Raw genomic sequence first — 15,108 nt, 5'->3', positions numbered from 1 at the left:
GAACCAAAACTGAAGCTTCAGCATTGTTGGAATGTGCTGCTTCTTTAATTCAACTTATGGCATTAAAGATCAATATTGAGTTTAAATTTTTATTGGCATTACAAAGGGTTTATTAATATACATTTTTTCAAGGAAGGAAGGATTGTTTGATTTATTGGATTATTGAATTAATATTATAAGTGATCAAGAGAATTCTAAATGATGGCTTCTAGAGGTCACATGGTTCAGGAATAATACAAGAAACAATAAATAGAGTAAATAATTACAAATTAATTCATGCACCTTAGAGCTTTAAATAAGACTCCTTGGCACCTGAGTTAGCACTCCAGAACCACAGCTGATGCCACAATTCTATAATTATCACCTTTGGAGCCAGAAACAACCAGCACACTGAAGAGACAAAGAAAACTATGACAAAAGACAAACCCTTGCCCAGTGTCTGGCATGGGCTCACAGAAATCAGCTGAGAAATTAAACATCACTCAGTTTATACACACAGCCAGCACAATGAGCCCTACAGCTCTCCATGGAAGGAAGGAAGAATGGAAAAAATAAAGAATGTTGAGAAATGTTTTGATTTCAAGACATGACATGAAATTTTGACTTTTGACAAAGCATCAAAAATGAGCATGAGGCGGTTTTTCCTCGTTTGCTTTTATTAATTTATTTTCTCTTTTTATCCTTTTATTATTTTGAGTTCAACTTCCTCTTATCAGTTGATCTTCCCATTAATTGTGTATATGTTCTGCAGGAGTTTTTTGTTTCTACTGCCAAGAGGGATTTAATTTCTCTCTTTTCCCTCTAAGGGAATTAAACAGCTCTAAACCTAAATAATCCTTACAAGACTGAGAATTTTCTCCCACTAAAGCATTTTCAGAATGCTTTTTTCTTTGTCTCATCATTGCTGGTGAAGTTACTAATGCAGCAATGTGCAACCATCCTGCTGATGCCAAATTGGTTTTTGCACTTTTTCTTTTATATATTCTCTGTATTCTTCACACATATATTTACATCTCTGCAGTCTATTATTGTATTCTAGTTAGTTTTCCCAGTACTTTTCCCTGCCCTGATTGGCAGAAAGACAAAACACATCCCAATTCCCCTACCCTCTCTTGGTTCTCCCTAGGAACCAAGACTGAGACCAGCTCTTCAAGACATATTTTTATAAACAAAGTTTAGTTTCCATCTGAAGGGGGGAGGATTCAGAGGAGGTTGAACTGGGGGAAATTGCATCACCTCTTGTGCTCCTAAGCATTGATTTTTCTCAAATATGCTAATTTGCTACATTATAAAACTGCATTCACCCTGTTGAGGTGGGGTGGGCATTTTGTGGACATTTTCCATGTCTGCAACTGGAGGTCTCCAACAAAGACCAACCTTTATATTCTCTGCTATAGTCACATTATCTCCAAAGGGTGTTGTTTTATTTCCAGGTTCTCTAAGGCTAAAGAGAAGTGAGCCATGCTGGAGTGGAAGGCTCAGCTGTGATTTGCACAGGAGAGAACCAGGGTGTGGCAGGGCCCCTTGCATGGCCAGGATGTGTCATGGTGATGTCTTTGCAGGGGATTTATTACTTTTATTACTTTTATTAGCCCCTAGACATTCCACCCTACTGCACACTGCGTGACTGACCTTCCTAAATTGATGGGAGGCAAATGTTGTCCCCATCTCACATCTAGAAAGTGGCTCACTTATTGAAGGAGCAGGAATATCTGTGATGAACACAGTTCTGTCATGGAAACACCAGATTTTATGTCTTTGGTTCTACTATCTGGTCTGGTTTCTGTATTCCTGCAGACAGAAATATTTTCCCCAGTGTTCTCCTGATGGCCTTTTTCATCTCAGTGTTTCTCAGTGTGTAGATCATGGGGTTTAGCATTGGAGTGACCACAGTATAAATAATGGAGAGCCACTTGTCCCCAGGGTATTTCTTGTAAGGCTGGGCATAGGTGAAGATGCAGGGGATGAATATTAAGCTCACAACAGCAATCTGTGTCCCACAGGTAGACAGAGCTTTTCTGTTCCCTTCTGTGATGCGTGTCCTTATCTTAAGCAAGATGACAAAGTAAGAAATAATCAAGATTACAAAAAGGGTGATGAGGATCCCTCCACTATTAAACACCATCTGCAGCTCAGCCCTGCGAGTGTCAGTGCAGGCCAGCTTGATGATCTGGGGGAGGTCACAGTAGAAACTGTCCAGTACATTTGGGCCACAGAATGGCAGCTGCAGAAGGAAAGCAATTTGTATGATAGAATGAAGGAATCCCCCAAACCATGCCCCTGCCAGCAGGGCTGTGCAGGTGCTCCTGCTCATGATGGAGAGGTAGTGCAGGGGGTGGCAGATGGCCACAAACCGATCCAGTGTCATCCCCACCAGCAAAAAGGACATTGCACCTGCAATGAAATGGAAGAAGAACACCTGGAGGAAACACTGATTGAATGAGATGGTGGAGTGCTGGCTGAGGAGGCCTGACAGCAGTTTGGGAGTGTTGACTGAGGAATCACTGATGTCAAGGACAGCGAGGTTGGCCAGGAGGAAGTACATGGGGGTGTGGAGCTGCTGATCCACAGCCACAGTGGCAATGATGGTGAAGTTCAGTAGCCAGGTGAGTACATAGATGAGAAAGAAGATCACATAGAGACAATACTGCAGCTTGTGACTCTGTGTCAGGCCCAGCAGGACAAATTCTCTCACAGTGGTGGTGATGTTATTTGATTCCATTCTTTATCCCTGCACAAACAAGAACAATAAAGATGATAAATGTGAATGGGTGTTGGACTATAGAATTATTAAAACATAGAATTATAGAATAATTTATATTGTGAAGGGTTTCTGGGAGTCCTGATGTCTCACAAACTCTGTGGACTGTTCAAGTATATGACCAGTCTTACAGGGGAAAAAAACCAAAACAAATTCCCCTACATTTAGTGGAAACTTAGGATGTTCCAGTTAGTGCCTGTTGCCTTTCATTTTATTGTTGTACACTGCCAGGAAGGTTCTATCTCCTCTGTATCCTCATCTCATCAGCTAGTTATACACAGAAATGAGATTTCCCATTTGTCTTCTCTTCTGTATGGGTGAACAAACCCAGTTCTCTCAGCCTCTGCTTGAATCCAGCCCAGTGATTAATTTGGAGGCCCTCTAAGGAAGTCAATCAAGTGTATCTCTCACTGCCTTTCTTGTTCTGGAGTGCTGTGGCCTTGGCACAGTCCTGCACTGACAGAGGAGTGGGATCATTTCCCTGCACTACCTGGCCAGACCTTTGCTAGCAGAGCTGGAGCTCTGTCACCTTCTTTGACAGGAACACATTCCCATCTCCTATTCAGCTGTTTGTCTGCCAGGGTCATTATCTCCAAAGCTGCTTCCTGGACAGGCCACCAGCCTCTGCTGACTGCACAGCCTTGTCCTTTCCCAGATGCAAGATGGCAAATTTACTTATCTCACACTTTATACTATCCATGCCAACTTATTTCTCCAAACAGTCCCTACAAATATCAGTCCTGCCACCCACTGTGCTGACTCCTTCTCCTTCTTGTATCCTTAACAACTCCTATCACCTCATGCCTTTGTATAAAGTCCCTCTGTATTTCTCTTGTAGGCCACTTTCTGGTACTGGAAGGCTGCTGAAAGGTTTCCCCAGAGCTTTCTCTTCTCTGCATACATTAAATAACCCCAGCTCTCTCAGCCTATTCTCACAGGGGAGGTGCTCCAGCCTCCTGAGCATCCCTGTGTCCCTCCTTGGATCAGGAGGTCCATGGTCCATTTGTGCAGCTCCATGTGCTCCTTTTGCTTGTGGCCCCAGAGCTGAACATGTTCTGCAGGTGAGCTCTCAGGAGAGGGGAGTTTGTGGTAGAATTATCTCCCCTGACTCTCTGGCCATGCTGCTTTTGGTGCAGCCCAGGATATGATTGGTTTCTGGGCTGTGGGTGGAATCCATCAAACACCCTCAAGTCCTCCTCTGCAGGGCTGCTCTCAATCCAAGCATTGCCCAGCCTTGGGTTTGCCCTCACTCATGTGCAGGACCCTCTACTTGGCCTTGTTGAATTTTCTGAGCTTTGCCCCAAACCACTTCTGTCCTGTCAAGGTTCCTCTGTGTGGCATCCCTTCCCTCCAGAGCATCAACCCCAGCCCTCACCTTGGGCAGCAGCATCTCTGCCTGGAATGCACCTCACCTAAAGCAAGGACCTGCAAGTTAGGCTGAGCTGAAGCTTATCCATGGAGCTCTCAGTCTAAATGTAGACGAAAGAGTCACCCAGACAAGACCTGCTTGCCCTAATCCTGACTCCCACTGTTGTGGCTGGACATGTAACTCTACATTAGGACAGGTGATCTGTACACTAAAAAATAAGTCAGGACAAGGGAGGTGGCTGTCTCAGCTCCCATCAGAGTCAAGAAGGCTGGAGAGGGAATTTGCTCACCCTGAAAGAAGCATCACTGTGGCCAGGCTACAATTTCTTTTTTCTCAACCCAATTTCTTTTTAAGTTCTGGTCTTCCCTTATGATAGATTATTACAAAGATCTCAGCATCACAGTCCTTTTTCAAATTTCTTTTCAGTCAGATAAATGGCATGAGTTAAAAATCACAGAGACAGTGTCTCAAGTTTTAGAAAAGTAATGTTTTAACAGCCAGTGAATTTGGAAACACTTGGGAAGTTCTAAGAGAAGATGACAGCTGCTCACCACAGCCCAAGATGACTGAGCCATTTCCCTGATGGGAAGTTACTACCTCTATTTGGCTGCTGAAACAAAAATCTAATTTCTCACAGGAAAAAGCCATATGAAGAATAAACATTTTTCTTTTCCCCGTTAAACTGATAAACTATTGACAAAATGGAATTTCAGAGAACTGCAGAAATGAGAATTTTCTGCACATTCCATTGCCTCTGATGAATATTCTGCAGGGATACTGTAATTTTTTCCCATCACAGTTTGCTTCTTAGTGATAGTGGATAATTCAATTTTAAATCCTTACATATCTAATACTATATCCTGCTTGAAAATTGCAGATTTCTTCCACAGATCCAAAAAGGAAAGACACCTTTGGTATGAAATTGCGTTATCTAGCAATACACATTCCATTTGTTCTCATTTCCCACAAAAAAAATTGTATTTCCACAGAAGTTTGGGGGAAAGAAAAAGCAATTTGCTTTCAACTCTTAATCCAATCTTTCTCTTTTGCCTCAGTAATCTCCCTCACATAAAAGTAAGATTGATCTCCAGCAAAAACCTGAAATACATAAATGTTGAGACAGGTGGCTGCCTTCCCTCAGACCTCTCCCAACACATGGGGAAGGTCTCTGAAGCTGACTCTGTTAAGAAAGATTAAATATTAAAAATTATACACGAGTATTTCAGGTCATTTTCCCTTTCACAGTATAATCACTGTCACTGGCAGCATGGAGAATTAGTCATCCTTCCAGTATTTTTGGCAGAAAGAGCAAATACCTTTGGCAAATTCCTGTTTCTGTGATCCAACTTCACACAAGCTATGAGATGTCATTCTCAAATTAGGAGATAAAACAGCACAGCTGTACTCAGAGGAGCAGGGGATGCAAACCCACCTCCAACAGAAGACTCCAACAACCTTCCCTCATTGGATCCCTGATGCCTTTGTTAAGGGAAATGATGGGAAAGCAAAATCTCAGCTCACCTTGCATTTCTGGTCATTCCAAAAGGAATAACAATAATATCATTAGCAAAACTAGATTTTGTCACCGTGGGGCTAATTAAAAAGTTCTTGTAGAGCTTCATGTCATGTGGATCAGGACCATGTGCAGATGCAGGAGCCTTGTGATAATTGGAGCAGAACTGAAATGGGAATTTTCATGGCAGTGTAGTCACTTCTCCCCTTTGTCAGATGAAAAAATACAAATAATAACTCTCCAACCACAGACTTGCTGCCCTGGAGCTTGTGTTCAACTGTTCTTTGAAATAAAAGAGCCTTCCCACCCTCCCAAAACTACCACCCAAGCTGCTGTCTGCATTCAACCCCCTCATCCAGATCATTAAAAAGGAACTGGTCCCAGTACTGGGCCCTGGGGAGCACCAGCTGTGATGGGCACCAGCTGGGTTTAACTCCCTTCCCCCCACACTTAGCACTCAGCTGCCCAGACTGGTTTTTACCCAGGGGAGAGAATGCCCATCCAGGCCAGGAGCAGCCAGTGTCTCCAGGAGAGCACTGTGGAAAATGGAGTCAAAGGCTTCACTGAAATCCAGCTACATGATATCCAGAGCCTTCCTCACCCACAAGTGAGAAATCTCTTTACAGAAGGAGAGCAGTGGCCAGGCAGGACCTGCCTTCCCTAAACCCAAGCTGGCCAGGCCTGATCAGCTTTTCCTGTTCCTACCATAGGGTGGCACCCAAGAAGATCTGTTCCCTTCTTGGCACCAGGGTTGTACTGTCAGGTTTACAGTTCCCCAAACTCTTCTTGTGGCTCTCCTTGCAGGTGGGAGTCACATTTGCTGACCTGCAGTCAGCTGGGACCTCCCCAGTTAGCCAGGACTGCTGATAAATGACTGCCAGTGGCTCAGTGAGTCCAGCCTGAACTCCTGATGGCCCAGGGGCCCTGCCCAGGCTGGGGGATGTGGCTGCCACCTTTCCCTTTGCAGGTTCAACCAGCAGCAAAGCCAAGAACCTGTTCTAGACACAGACAGAAACAGATGCTTGCCTAGGATTTCAGCTTCATCTACAAATTTTTAAGCTGTGAGAAAGGACAGGGTAGTCACAAAGCACACTAAAACCTCAGAAAATTGTTCCAGTCAAGTCTGAACCATGGTTCAGTGGAAATTAAGGGGTACAAGGAAGGGAAATGCCAACTTTAATTAGGAAATCACTGTCTTACAATTTGTGAAAGAATGTGTAAAGCAGACTAACAATACAAATGGTCCAGAACTATGGCTGACACAGAAAACTCAGAATTAAGCCTTGCTGTCTTTAACAGTGTTGCAACTTAGCAGTCAGCCCAGAGCCACCCAAAAGAATAAAGATGTGTGAGGCTGAGAACATTTATTTTTACAGTAGGGAAGTAATGGGAGACACAGCCATAAAACCTGACCAATTAGCATTAACAAGGCAATAACCAGAAACAAATGGAATCACTCACACCAGCTGAGGAGCTCTCAAGCTGCAGGCAGCCTAGGACTTTGCAGCTGTTGATGCAAAGTTCAGTGTCCAGGATGCTGGATGAACACAGTGGGATGCCAGCTGCTGAGGAACTATGCAGGGACAGGGAGCAGCCAAGAGGAGTCACACAGAAAACAGTTTTAAGAGGCTGGTTCAGTGTAAACCTGGGCCAGCAGTGCTGGTCTGCTGAGCTCTACACTTGACTACCACAGTTCTGGCTTATTTAATCCTTTTGTAACTGTGTGTGCAACCTCCCAGGATCCCATCTCTGTGCTGCAAGGACCAAGTGCAGCTACTGGGCAGCCAGCATGTGTAAATTTGGGGCCAGCTCCTCAAGTCAGACAGGGGGATAGGGAGAGCAGAGACCCAGATGTGGTAGCAGCTCCTGGAGCCAGTGGGAACTCACCCTACAGCCACTGAGGAAGGAATCCTTGGTGTTCACAAGAGCAGCTGCTGGGGGGGCAAGCATGAGCACAGGCAGTGAGGGGCTCCATGGCCACAGCTGGAGTGCAACAGCCACTCACAGCACGTGGGCTCATGCTGGGGGAGGCAACTCTGGGTGCATCCCACAAAAAGCAGCAGTGATTCAGAGCAGCTGGCAAGTAGGAGACTCCAGGCATGGGCAGGGTTATCAGGAGGGCAAGGGATCCATGTGGGTGCCTGGAGATACCTGTGCCTTTGGGATGAGCAGAGTGATGCTGACTCTTTGGTGTGCCAAGCTGGAGCAGCTGGCAAGGAGGGGACCTGTGGGATGGGTCAGGAGGCTGTGGTCCATGCTGGAGTGCTGGTGGGCAGAGGGGTCACACTGGTGCTCAGATTGAGTGTGCACACCCTGGTGAACCCTGAGGGTGTCCCATAAGGCTGCCAGCCCATTGTGCACGGTGCCTGGGTGTCACCTGTGGGGTGCTGACAGCAGCAGCCTGGCTGGGGCTGACAGCCCTGTCAGTGTCACCTGTGTGTCACTGTCCACGTGTCTGTGTGGGGCAGCAGCTCAGACCAGGGCTGGCTGACCCTGCAAACAGAACAGGAACAGCAGTGTCAGCTTGGACAGAAACCCAGGGTACCAGGCTGGGGTGTCACTGGCCACACAGGAGGGTCCTGGGCCCCCAGGCTGGGGTGTCACTGGCCACACAGGAGGGTCCTGGGCCACAGCTGCTGAAGGAGCAGCTGCTTTTCACGTGGCTGAACAGAAGCATTCAGCTCTGAAGGAACAGAGCCCTCTGCCCAAGGCAGGGGTGCACAGCACTGGCACAGACATGGCTGCAGGAACACTCTGCTAGCCCTGAGCACTGCAATGCCAGCACTGGGCTAACACAAGGCCTGTACTCAGCATCACAGCCTGGGGACCAGGGCTTCCTGAAGGTCACCAAAACCAGACACATCCAATCAGGATTTCAGCCTGCTGCCACCCAAACATGCACTTTTTCTGGCTCTACTGCAGAGAAAGGGACGTGGGGCATGTGTGAATTTACCATGATGGGAAGTCTTAACTGCACTCAGTGCTTCCAGATTCCACACAGAGATTCAGGTGACAGAAGCTCATTTAAACCTGTGATGTATTTAAGGCAAACACCATGCAGAGACAACTTTTCAAACATCCTGAGTTACACATCCAGGCAGTGAGTCCAAGGCCTGGGAACTCTGCTTAGTGCAGCTCTCTGTGGAATACAAACAGCTCTTTCAGAAGAGCTGAAGGTGGCAGTTCTTCTCCAGCCATACTTGTTCTCATTTCCAATCACACCCAAAGCCATTGCAATCATCAAAGTTTATACAGGTACAGCAATAACCTAACTAGGCTGGCTGATCAGCCAGAAGGATGACAGAAGGATGCTGCAGACCACAACATCTGGGGAAGCTCTAAAGCCTGAGGCTCTAAAAACTCAGCTGAAGTAACTAAAGCAGCACTGCTGATTGTCCCCACTGTACTGGCCCACAAGGAACTGGGTCTGTATTTCAGAGTAGGTCAGCCTGCTCTCACAGTCAGGAAACTGAAGCTCTTGGGAAGAATGAAGATGCACCTGACTAAAAGGCAGGAAAGAGAGAGCCCAAGCCACCCACATGTATCTTAAACCATTCTGCTTTCATGACTATTCCCAAAGCCCCATTTCACCTGGCTGTGCTTACACTAACTGCAAGGACTATCTCCAGTTCCATCTGCAGCCCCACTCTCATTTTCCTGCCTGGAAATCCAGCAGATTGCCATTCTGTCTCCAGCATGTCCTGAGCAAAGAGTCAGGAGAGTGATCCTTCAGCTACTCTGACTACAGCATGGCATAAACCAAAATTACATGGACTGCTGTTGTTCTGGATGGGAAAGAGTAGCTCTTTATCTACCTGAAGTGCCTTTTAACAGAATTTTCTAGCTCCAGCTTGCATCACACTAGGAATATTTCTCCAGAAGTACTATTATAATGTCACTGCTCTGTGGATTTCACACCCTGCAACTCACTTCAGGATATGGAAGTGAATGAAGGAAAGCATGAGGATACATTTCCTGCCACTGTGAGATGATGAAATTGCAATCTGCTTTACAAGGGAAGAGGCACTGCTTCCCAAGGCAGACCAGGCAGTTTGGATAATCTCAGTGCCCAGTCAGGGGGAACACCCTGAACAAGCACCACCCCATAGGATCAGTAAAATAAAGCTACTCTGGTCTGAGATAAGCACAGTGAAGGCAATAGATGAAATGCTCCTTGAAATGAAAGCTGTGACTTGCACTGCCTCACACAATGATGCAGCACCCAGCTTTCCTGAGCTCAAGCTTACATGTAATGGGCACATAGCCAAGGCAAAGCAGTCCAGGGGCCAGTCTGATTGTCACCCTTTGCCCTACAGGCTGGCAAAGCAGTGTTCTCCTTAATCCCTGCCAAAGCACTAGGGGTATGGAAACTTGGAAGGTTTGGACTAGACTCAGCTGAAGGTACTGACACATCAGCTTGGTACCAGCCACAAGAAAGGGCAGAGTCTCCAAGCAATCTGTATTCAGAACCCTAAGGTGGATCTCTCCAACAACCATCAAGAGAGAGACTCATGCTCTTCTGCTTTGCCTGTCATCATGGGGAAAAACAGGAAGGGTGACTTCACAATCATAACAGGATTAAGACCTGTTTCCTTCTGCCTCATCTCTCAGGGAGAAGTCATTACACCCCCAGCTGATCTGCCAACAGTTCACACACCATGGAAAAGGCAATTCCACAGACACAGTCCTTTGAGAGGCTTGTGCCCTTTCCCAATGCAGGTGATGCTGAGACTCAGATGGCAGTAAGAGGGATGATTCCTAAACTGGGGACGCACACAGGGGACATAGAGGAAGAAAGGACTGCTCACCCTTTCTGTTTGGGGACGGGGAAGTGCCAAGAGGCAGGGCTCCCCTCTCTGATGGGAAGGCACAAACAGAGCCCAGCCCAGCCCAGCCCTCAAGCCACGATGTCCCTGAGAGCGGCGGGCAGCTCCGGGAAGAGGAAGCGGTATCCGCTCTGCAGGGTGCGCCGCGGCAGCACTCGCGGCCCCTGCAGCAGCAGCAGTGCCCGCTCCGGCCCCCAGGCGGCGCGCACGGCCCAGGCCGGCAGCGGCAGCAGCGCCGGCCGGCCCAGCGCCGCCCCCAGCGCCCGCGCGAACGCGCCGTTGCACGTGCCGGGGGAGGACGGCGCCACTGCGTTCAGGATGCCGTGCACAGAATCTTTCTCCAGGGCATGGCACAGAATCCCAGACAGGTCCTGGATGTGGATCCACGGGAAGGGCTGCAGTCCTGATCCAATGGGGCCTCCAAGGCCCAGACGGAAAGGCAAGAGCATCTGAGAGATGGCACCACCGCCTCGACCCAGCACCACGCCTGTGGGGAGAAGAGACTGACAGCAGGTGCCCTGCCCAAAGGGAAAAAGCCTCCTTCCCACCCAGACCTACAAGCAGGAGAATCCTTACAGGGCTGGACTGCAACTCCCAACAAGGAGAGACAGAAGAACTGATCCCTTTACCCACCTCCTCCCACTGCTGCTCAGAGTGACCATTGACAAGCATGTCACCCCATCTCACCTGATCTGACCACAACACCACGAGCTGGGCTCCCAGGGATGACAGCTGCAGCCTCCCACGAGCTCACCAGGCGAGAGAAGAAGTCAAAATCCCCTCCTGGACTGTCCTCAGTGTACTCAGCTGTGGGGCTGGGGCGGTAATAACCTTCAGGGTAACAGCAGAAGGAGGGGGTCAGGGCTGAATGATGACACCAAGCCCCCCCCTTCCCCATCAGATTATCTTCTCTGCCTCCAGGAGCACAGAACTCCTGTGAGGAAAGGCTGAGAGAACTGGGATTGTTCAGCCTGGAAAAGAGACATAATTGCAACTTTTCAGTACCTGAAGGGAGCCTACAAGAAAGCTGGAGAGAGACTACAAGGGCCTGGAGTGCCAGGAAAAGGGGGAATTGCTTCAAACTGAAAGTAAGTTTAGATTGGCTATTAGAAAAAATATCTATCCTGGGAGGGTGGTGAGGCCCTCTGTGGCTGCCCCTGGATCCCTGGCAGTGCCCAAGCCCAGGCTGGGCAGGGCTGGGAGCACCCTGGGACAGTGTAAGGTGTCCCTGCCCACAGCAGGGGTGGCACTTTAGGGCTCCTTCCAACCCAAACCACTCTGGGATGCTGTGAGCTCCATCACTCCACCAGGGTCATCCTCACATGAACAGCACAGGGTCTCTGATGGCAATGCTGACAAGTTTTTGAACTACCAATGTGCTCTACAGGTTCAGGATACACTAACACTCAGGCAGCCCCAAAAACCAAACAGACCTGCAAGCAACACACTGAGCTGGCTGGAAGGTGCCAGGGCATCACAGAGGATAAACCATGGCAGCTTTAAAGACTGCAGCAAGCAGAAAGTTGGGAGATAATGCAGGGGGCTTCAGCTGAGGCCTTACTGACACAAACTGATTGTATGGGATGCCTAAAGGCTTTCACAGGACAACACTGAAAAGCTTCCACTCTAATGAACCAAAACAAAGCACAGAGACCCAAATTCATCTCCAACAGTACTAAAAAGCTTATCAAGGCTTGCCTAAACACAGTGACATAGATGGCAATAAAGCTGGGCAAGAATGCTCCTGAAGAACTGTGTTTCTGTGTGCAGGAAAAGCCTCTCCAGGTCAGTCTTGGCCAGGCCCAAGCAATACCTACGCCAGTGACCAGGACCCAGGCACGGGGGGGCTGCTCAGCAGCAGCAATGGCTTTGGCCAAGGTCTTCGTGGTCTCCACCCGGCTGCTGATGATGTCCCTGCAGAAGGCATCATTCCATCTGGGAAAGGGAGAACCAGGGATTAAACAACCCATAAGGATACCCCAGAAACACCAGCTCACAAGCACAGAAGTCACAGGAACTCCCCTCAGCCCAGGGCAAAGGAGGACATGGCATGCTACAGCACAAATGCAGGGGAATTTTGGGAGATGGGGGCTCTTCCCTTAAAAGACTGCAGGGTTTGAACTGCCTTTGGACAAACTCAGCAAAGGAGCTACACACCAAAGCTGTTCCTCCTAGAACTCAAACTTTGGTTCTGATTTTGCATCATGAAGTGTAGGCATGGCACCCAATATTCCTTTGAAAACGTGGAACTAATTTTTTCTGTAGACCCAGGAGGGAAACTTTCTTCCAAAGGTCTCTCAGAACCCACCAGGCCCACAGAAATGTTCTGCATACTTGAGGATGCAAATGTCAACAGCTGGTTAACTCAAGGGCTTCCTGGTCATGTTGTTTCCTCCTTTTCCACATTTTCTAACAACACAGGACTGCCTTGCCCCCACCTTGTCCCAACAGCACTGTGGAATATCCAGTTACCTGCGGAAAGGGTTGAGGACATTTTCACCAGCCAAGTTGACCACAGCATCACACTGGGGCAGCCCAGAGCGGGACAGCTCTTCCTAGGCAGGAGTAACAGAGACATCACATCACACATCAGGCATCCCCTCTGCCCAAGCCTTCCCAGATAAGCAAGGCAGCCTCCTGAGAACTTCAGCCAGTTTCTTCCTGAGGGTTTGCTCCTTGGAGCTACAGCAGTACCCATTCCAAAGCCTGTGAGCCATGGAGCACCCAGCAGCCCAGAAGAACATCCACAGGAGGCAGACCTCCCTTGGGAGGGTCCCTCTATGCCATGCAAGGCCAGGGCACACAGGCAGGTTTCTCATCCCCTCACGTTCCCCCTCCTGTGACCGCTCTCATCTCATACCCAGCTGATCCGATCCTCGCCCCCTCGTCGCGACACATGGGTCACTTGGTGCCCTCGGCTCTGCAGCAGCTGGGTCAGGGCTCTGCCCACGAAGCCTGTCCCACCACCTGCGGAGGGAGAAAGAGAGACAGACAGACAGACAGCCAGACAGGAGGTCACGGCTGTGTCCCTGGGCCAGCACCGCCGCCGGGCCCTGCCCCACGCACCACGGCCAGTCCCGCACACCCGGGGGAAGAGGCGGCCTGGCTCCAACCCAGCGGGCAGCACCCGCAACCCAGGACCGCCTGCTCCTTCTCCAAAACTCCGTTCTGCTCGCCATTCCCGCTCCCTCACGGCCCTGATCGCTCCCTCACGGCCCGCACTCCCACGGTCCCACTCACCCACCACCACCCGCATTGCGGCACTGCGCCTGCGCCGAGCAGCACCCACCGCGCATGCGCCCACCGCCGCGCACGGCGCCCCCCAGCGGCGGGGAGGTCCTTAAAGGGCCAGCGCCGGAGCGGGGCTCGGCAACCCAGGGGAGCCGGGTCCGGGCCACGGGGAACGGGCTGGGGCTGAGGGGACACTCGGGGAACGGAGCGGACTGAGGGGACACTCGGGGAGCGGCCCGGGCTGAGGGGACACTCGGGGAACGGAGCGGACTGGGGCTGGAAACAGGGAGAACGGCCCGGGGCTGAGGGGACACTCAGGGAACGGCCCGGGCTGAGGGGACACTGACCCTAAACCTCCCTTCTGTGACCCCTGCTTGCCTCTCTCCTTGGGGTCATGGGAAAAGAAATTCTTTCAAGGATGTAATTCTGCTCCTGGGTTTGAAATGTCTCTTCTGAGATGCAATGAAACACACAGTGGAGACACAGCTCCCACCTGCAGGCAGCTGGAGCAGCCTTTGCTGCACACAGAGTTGGCTGTGCTGTCAGCTGCCTTTACCTGGGAAGAGCAGAGGGTGACAACAGCCTGGAGGCGAGATCTCTCCACACTGGTGGCTCTTTTGGAGCAGGAACAAATGCTTGAGATATTCCAGCTATTTATCCAACTTAAGTCCACCTAATCATCTATCTTTGTCTGAACATGCACCCCTAAGCATTGCTCCATCCATCCATCCATCCATCCATCCATCCATCCATCCATCCATCCACCCATCCATCCCTTCATCCATCCATCATCCATCCATCCATCCATCCACCCATCCATCCCTTCATCCATCCATCCATCCATCCATCCATCCATCCATCCATCCATCCATCCATCCCTTCATCCATCCATCCATCCATCCATCCATCCATCCATCCATCCATCCATCCATCCATCCACCCATCCATCCATCCCTTCATCCATCCATCATCCATCCATCCATCCATCCACCCATCCATCCCTTCATCCATCCATCATCCATCCATCCATCCATCCACCCATCCATCCCTTCATCCATCCATCCATCCATCCATCCATCCATCCATCCATCCATCCATCCATCCATCCATCCATCCCTTCATCCATCCCTTCATCCATCCATCCATCCACCCATCCATCCATCCATCCATCCCTTCATCCATCCATCATCCATCCATCCATCCACCCATCCATCCATCATCCATCCATCCATCCATCCATCCATCCATCCATCCATCCATCCATCCATCCATCCATCCATCCTCTCTACACAACAGGGTTACCTGGAAGCTCTGGGCTGCCCCTGACATGCTGCAATGGTCTGAGTGAGCAGAAAAGAAACAAGCACAAACGAGCTCTTCACAATTTGACACCTCTGTGGTGTATTCA

General features: G+C 49.5%; 2 protein-coding genes and 1 long non-coding RNA gene across 3 annotated transcripts; all 3 read right to left on the bottom strand.

Moving 5' to 3' along the window:
* Positions 1-11: 11 nt before the first annotated feature.
* On the bottom strand, positions 12-5,877 carry LOC306812825 (olfactory receptor 4D9-like). Its single transcript, XM_079327698.1, has 2 exons — positions 5,563-5,877; positions 12-2,731 (listed from the first exon to the last, which is right to left on the bottom strand). The coding sequence occupies exon 2, from the start codon at positions 2,720-2,722 to the stop codon at positions 1,751-1,753; it is 972 nt and encodes a 323-aa protein (XP_079183824.1). The 5' UTR covers positions 2,723-2,731; positions 5,563-5,877; the 3' UTR covers positions 12-1,750.
* A 925-nt stretch (positions 5,878-6,802) lies between these two features.
* Positions 6,803-7,906, bottom strand: LOC306812839. The gene is made up of 2 exons (XR_013776913.1): positions 7,324-7,906; positions 6,803-7,288 (listed from the first exon to the last, which is right to left on the bottom strand). It is a non-coding gene; the product is annotated as an uncharacterized lncRNA (long non-coding RNA).
* A 757-nt stretch (positions 7,907-8,663) lies between these two features.
* SDR39U1 (short chain dehydrogenase/reductase family 39U member 1) lies at positions 8,664-13,755 on the bottom strand. The gene is made up of 6 exons (XM_079327708.1): positions 13,710-13,755; positions 13,330-13,436; positions 12,942-13,024; positions 12,283-12,404; positions 11,157-11,300; positions 8,664-10,956 (listed from the first exon to the last, which is right to left on the bottom strand). Exons 1-6 carry the CDS (start codon positions 13,723-13,725, stop codon positions 10,541-10,543), a joined length of 888 nt encoding a protein of 295 aa, XP_079183834.1. The 5' UTR covers positions 13,726-13,755; the 3' UTR covers positions 8,664-10,540.
* Between the last annotated feature and the right edge of the window lie 1,353 nt (positions 13,756-15,108).

The sequence above is a fragment of the Erithacus rubecula genome (assembly GCF_903797595.1).
Source record: "Erithacus rubecula genome assembly, chromosome: 27".
NCBI classification, from domain to species: Eukaryota; Metazoa; Chordata; class Aves; order Passeriformes; family Muscicapidae; genus Erithacus; species Erithacus rubecula.
Note: the sequence above shows the minus strand (reverse complement) of the source record. Positions and strands in the feature narration are given on the sequence as shown.

Excerpts from the sequence above, each read along its gene's own strand:
- LOC306812825 (XM_079327698.1), bottom strand. The coding sequence starts at position 2,722 with ATGGAATCAAATAACATCACCACCACTGTGAGAGAATTTGTCCTGCTG.
- SDR39U1 (XM_079327708.1), bottom strand. Across the intron at positions 11,301-12,282 it reads GGTCCTGGTCACTGGCGTAG|GTTATTACCGCCCCAGCCCC; the intron begins GTATTGCTTGGG and ends GTTACCCTGAAG. Across the intron at positions 10,957-11,156 it reads TGGTGTTGTGGTCAGATCAG|GCGTGGTGCTGGGTCGAGGC; the intron begins GTGAGATGGGGT and ends TTCTCCCCACAG.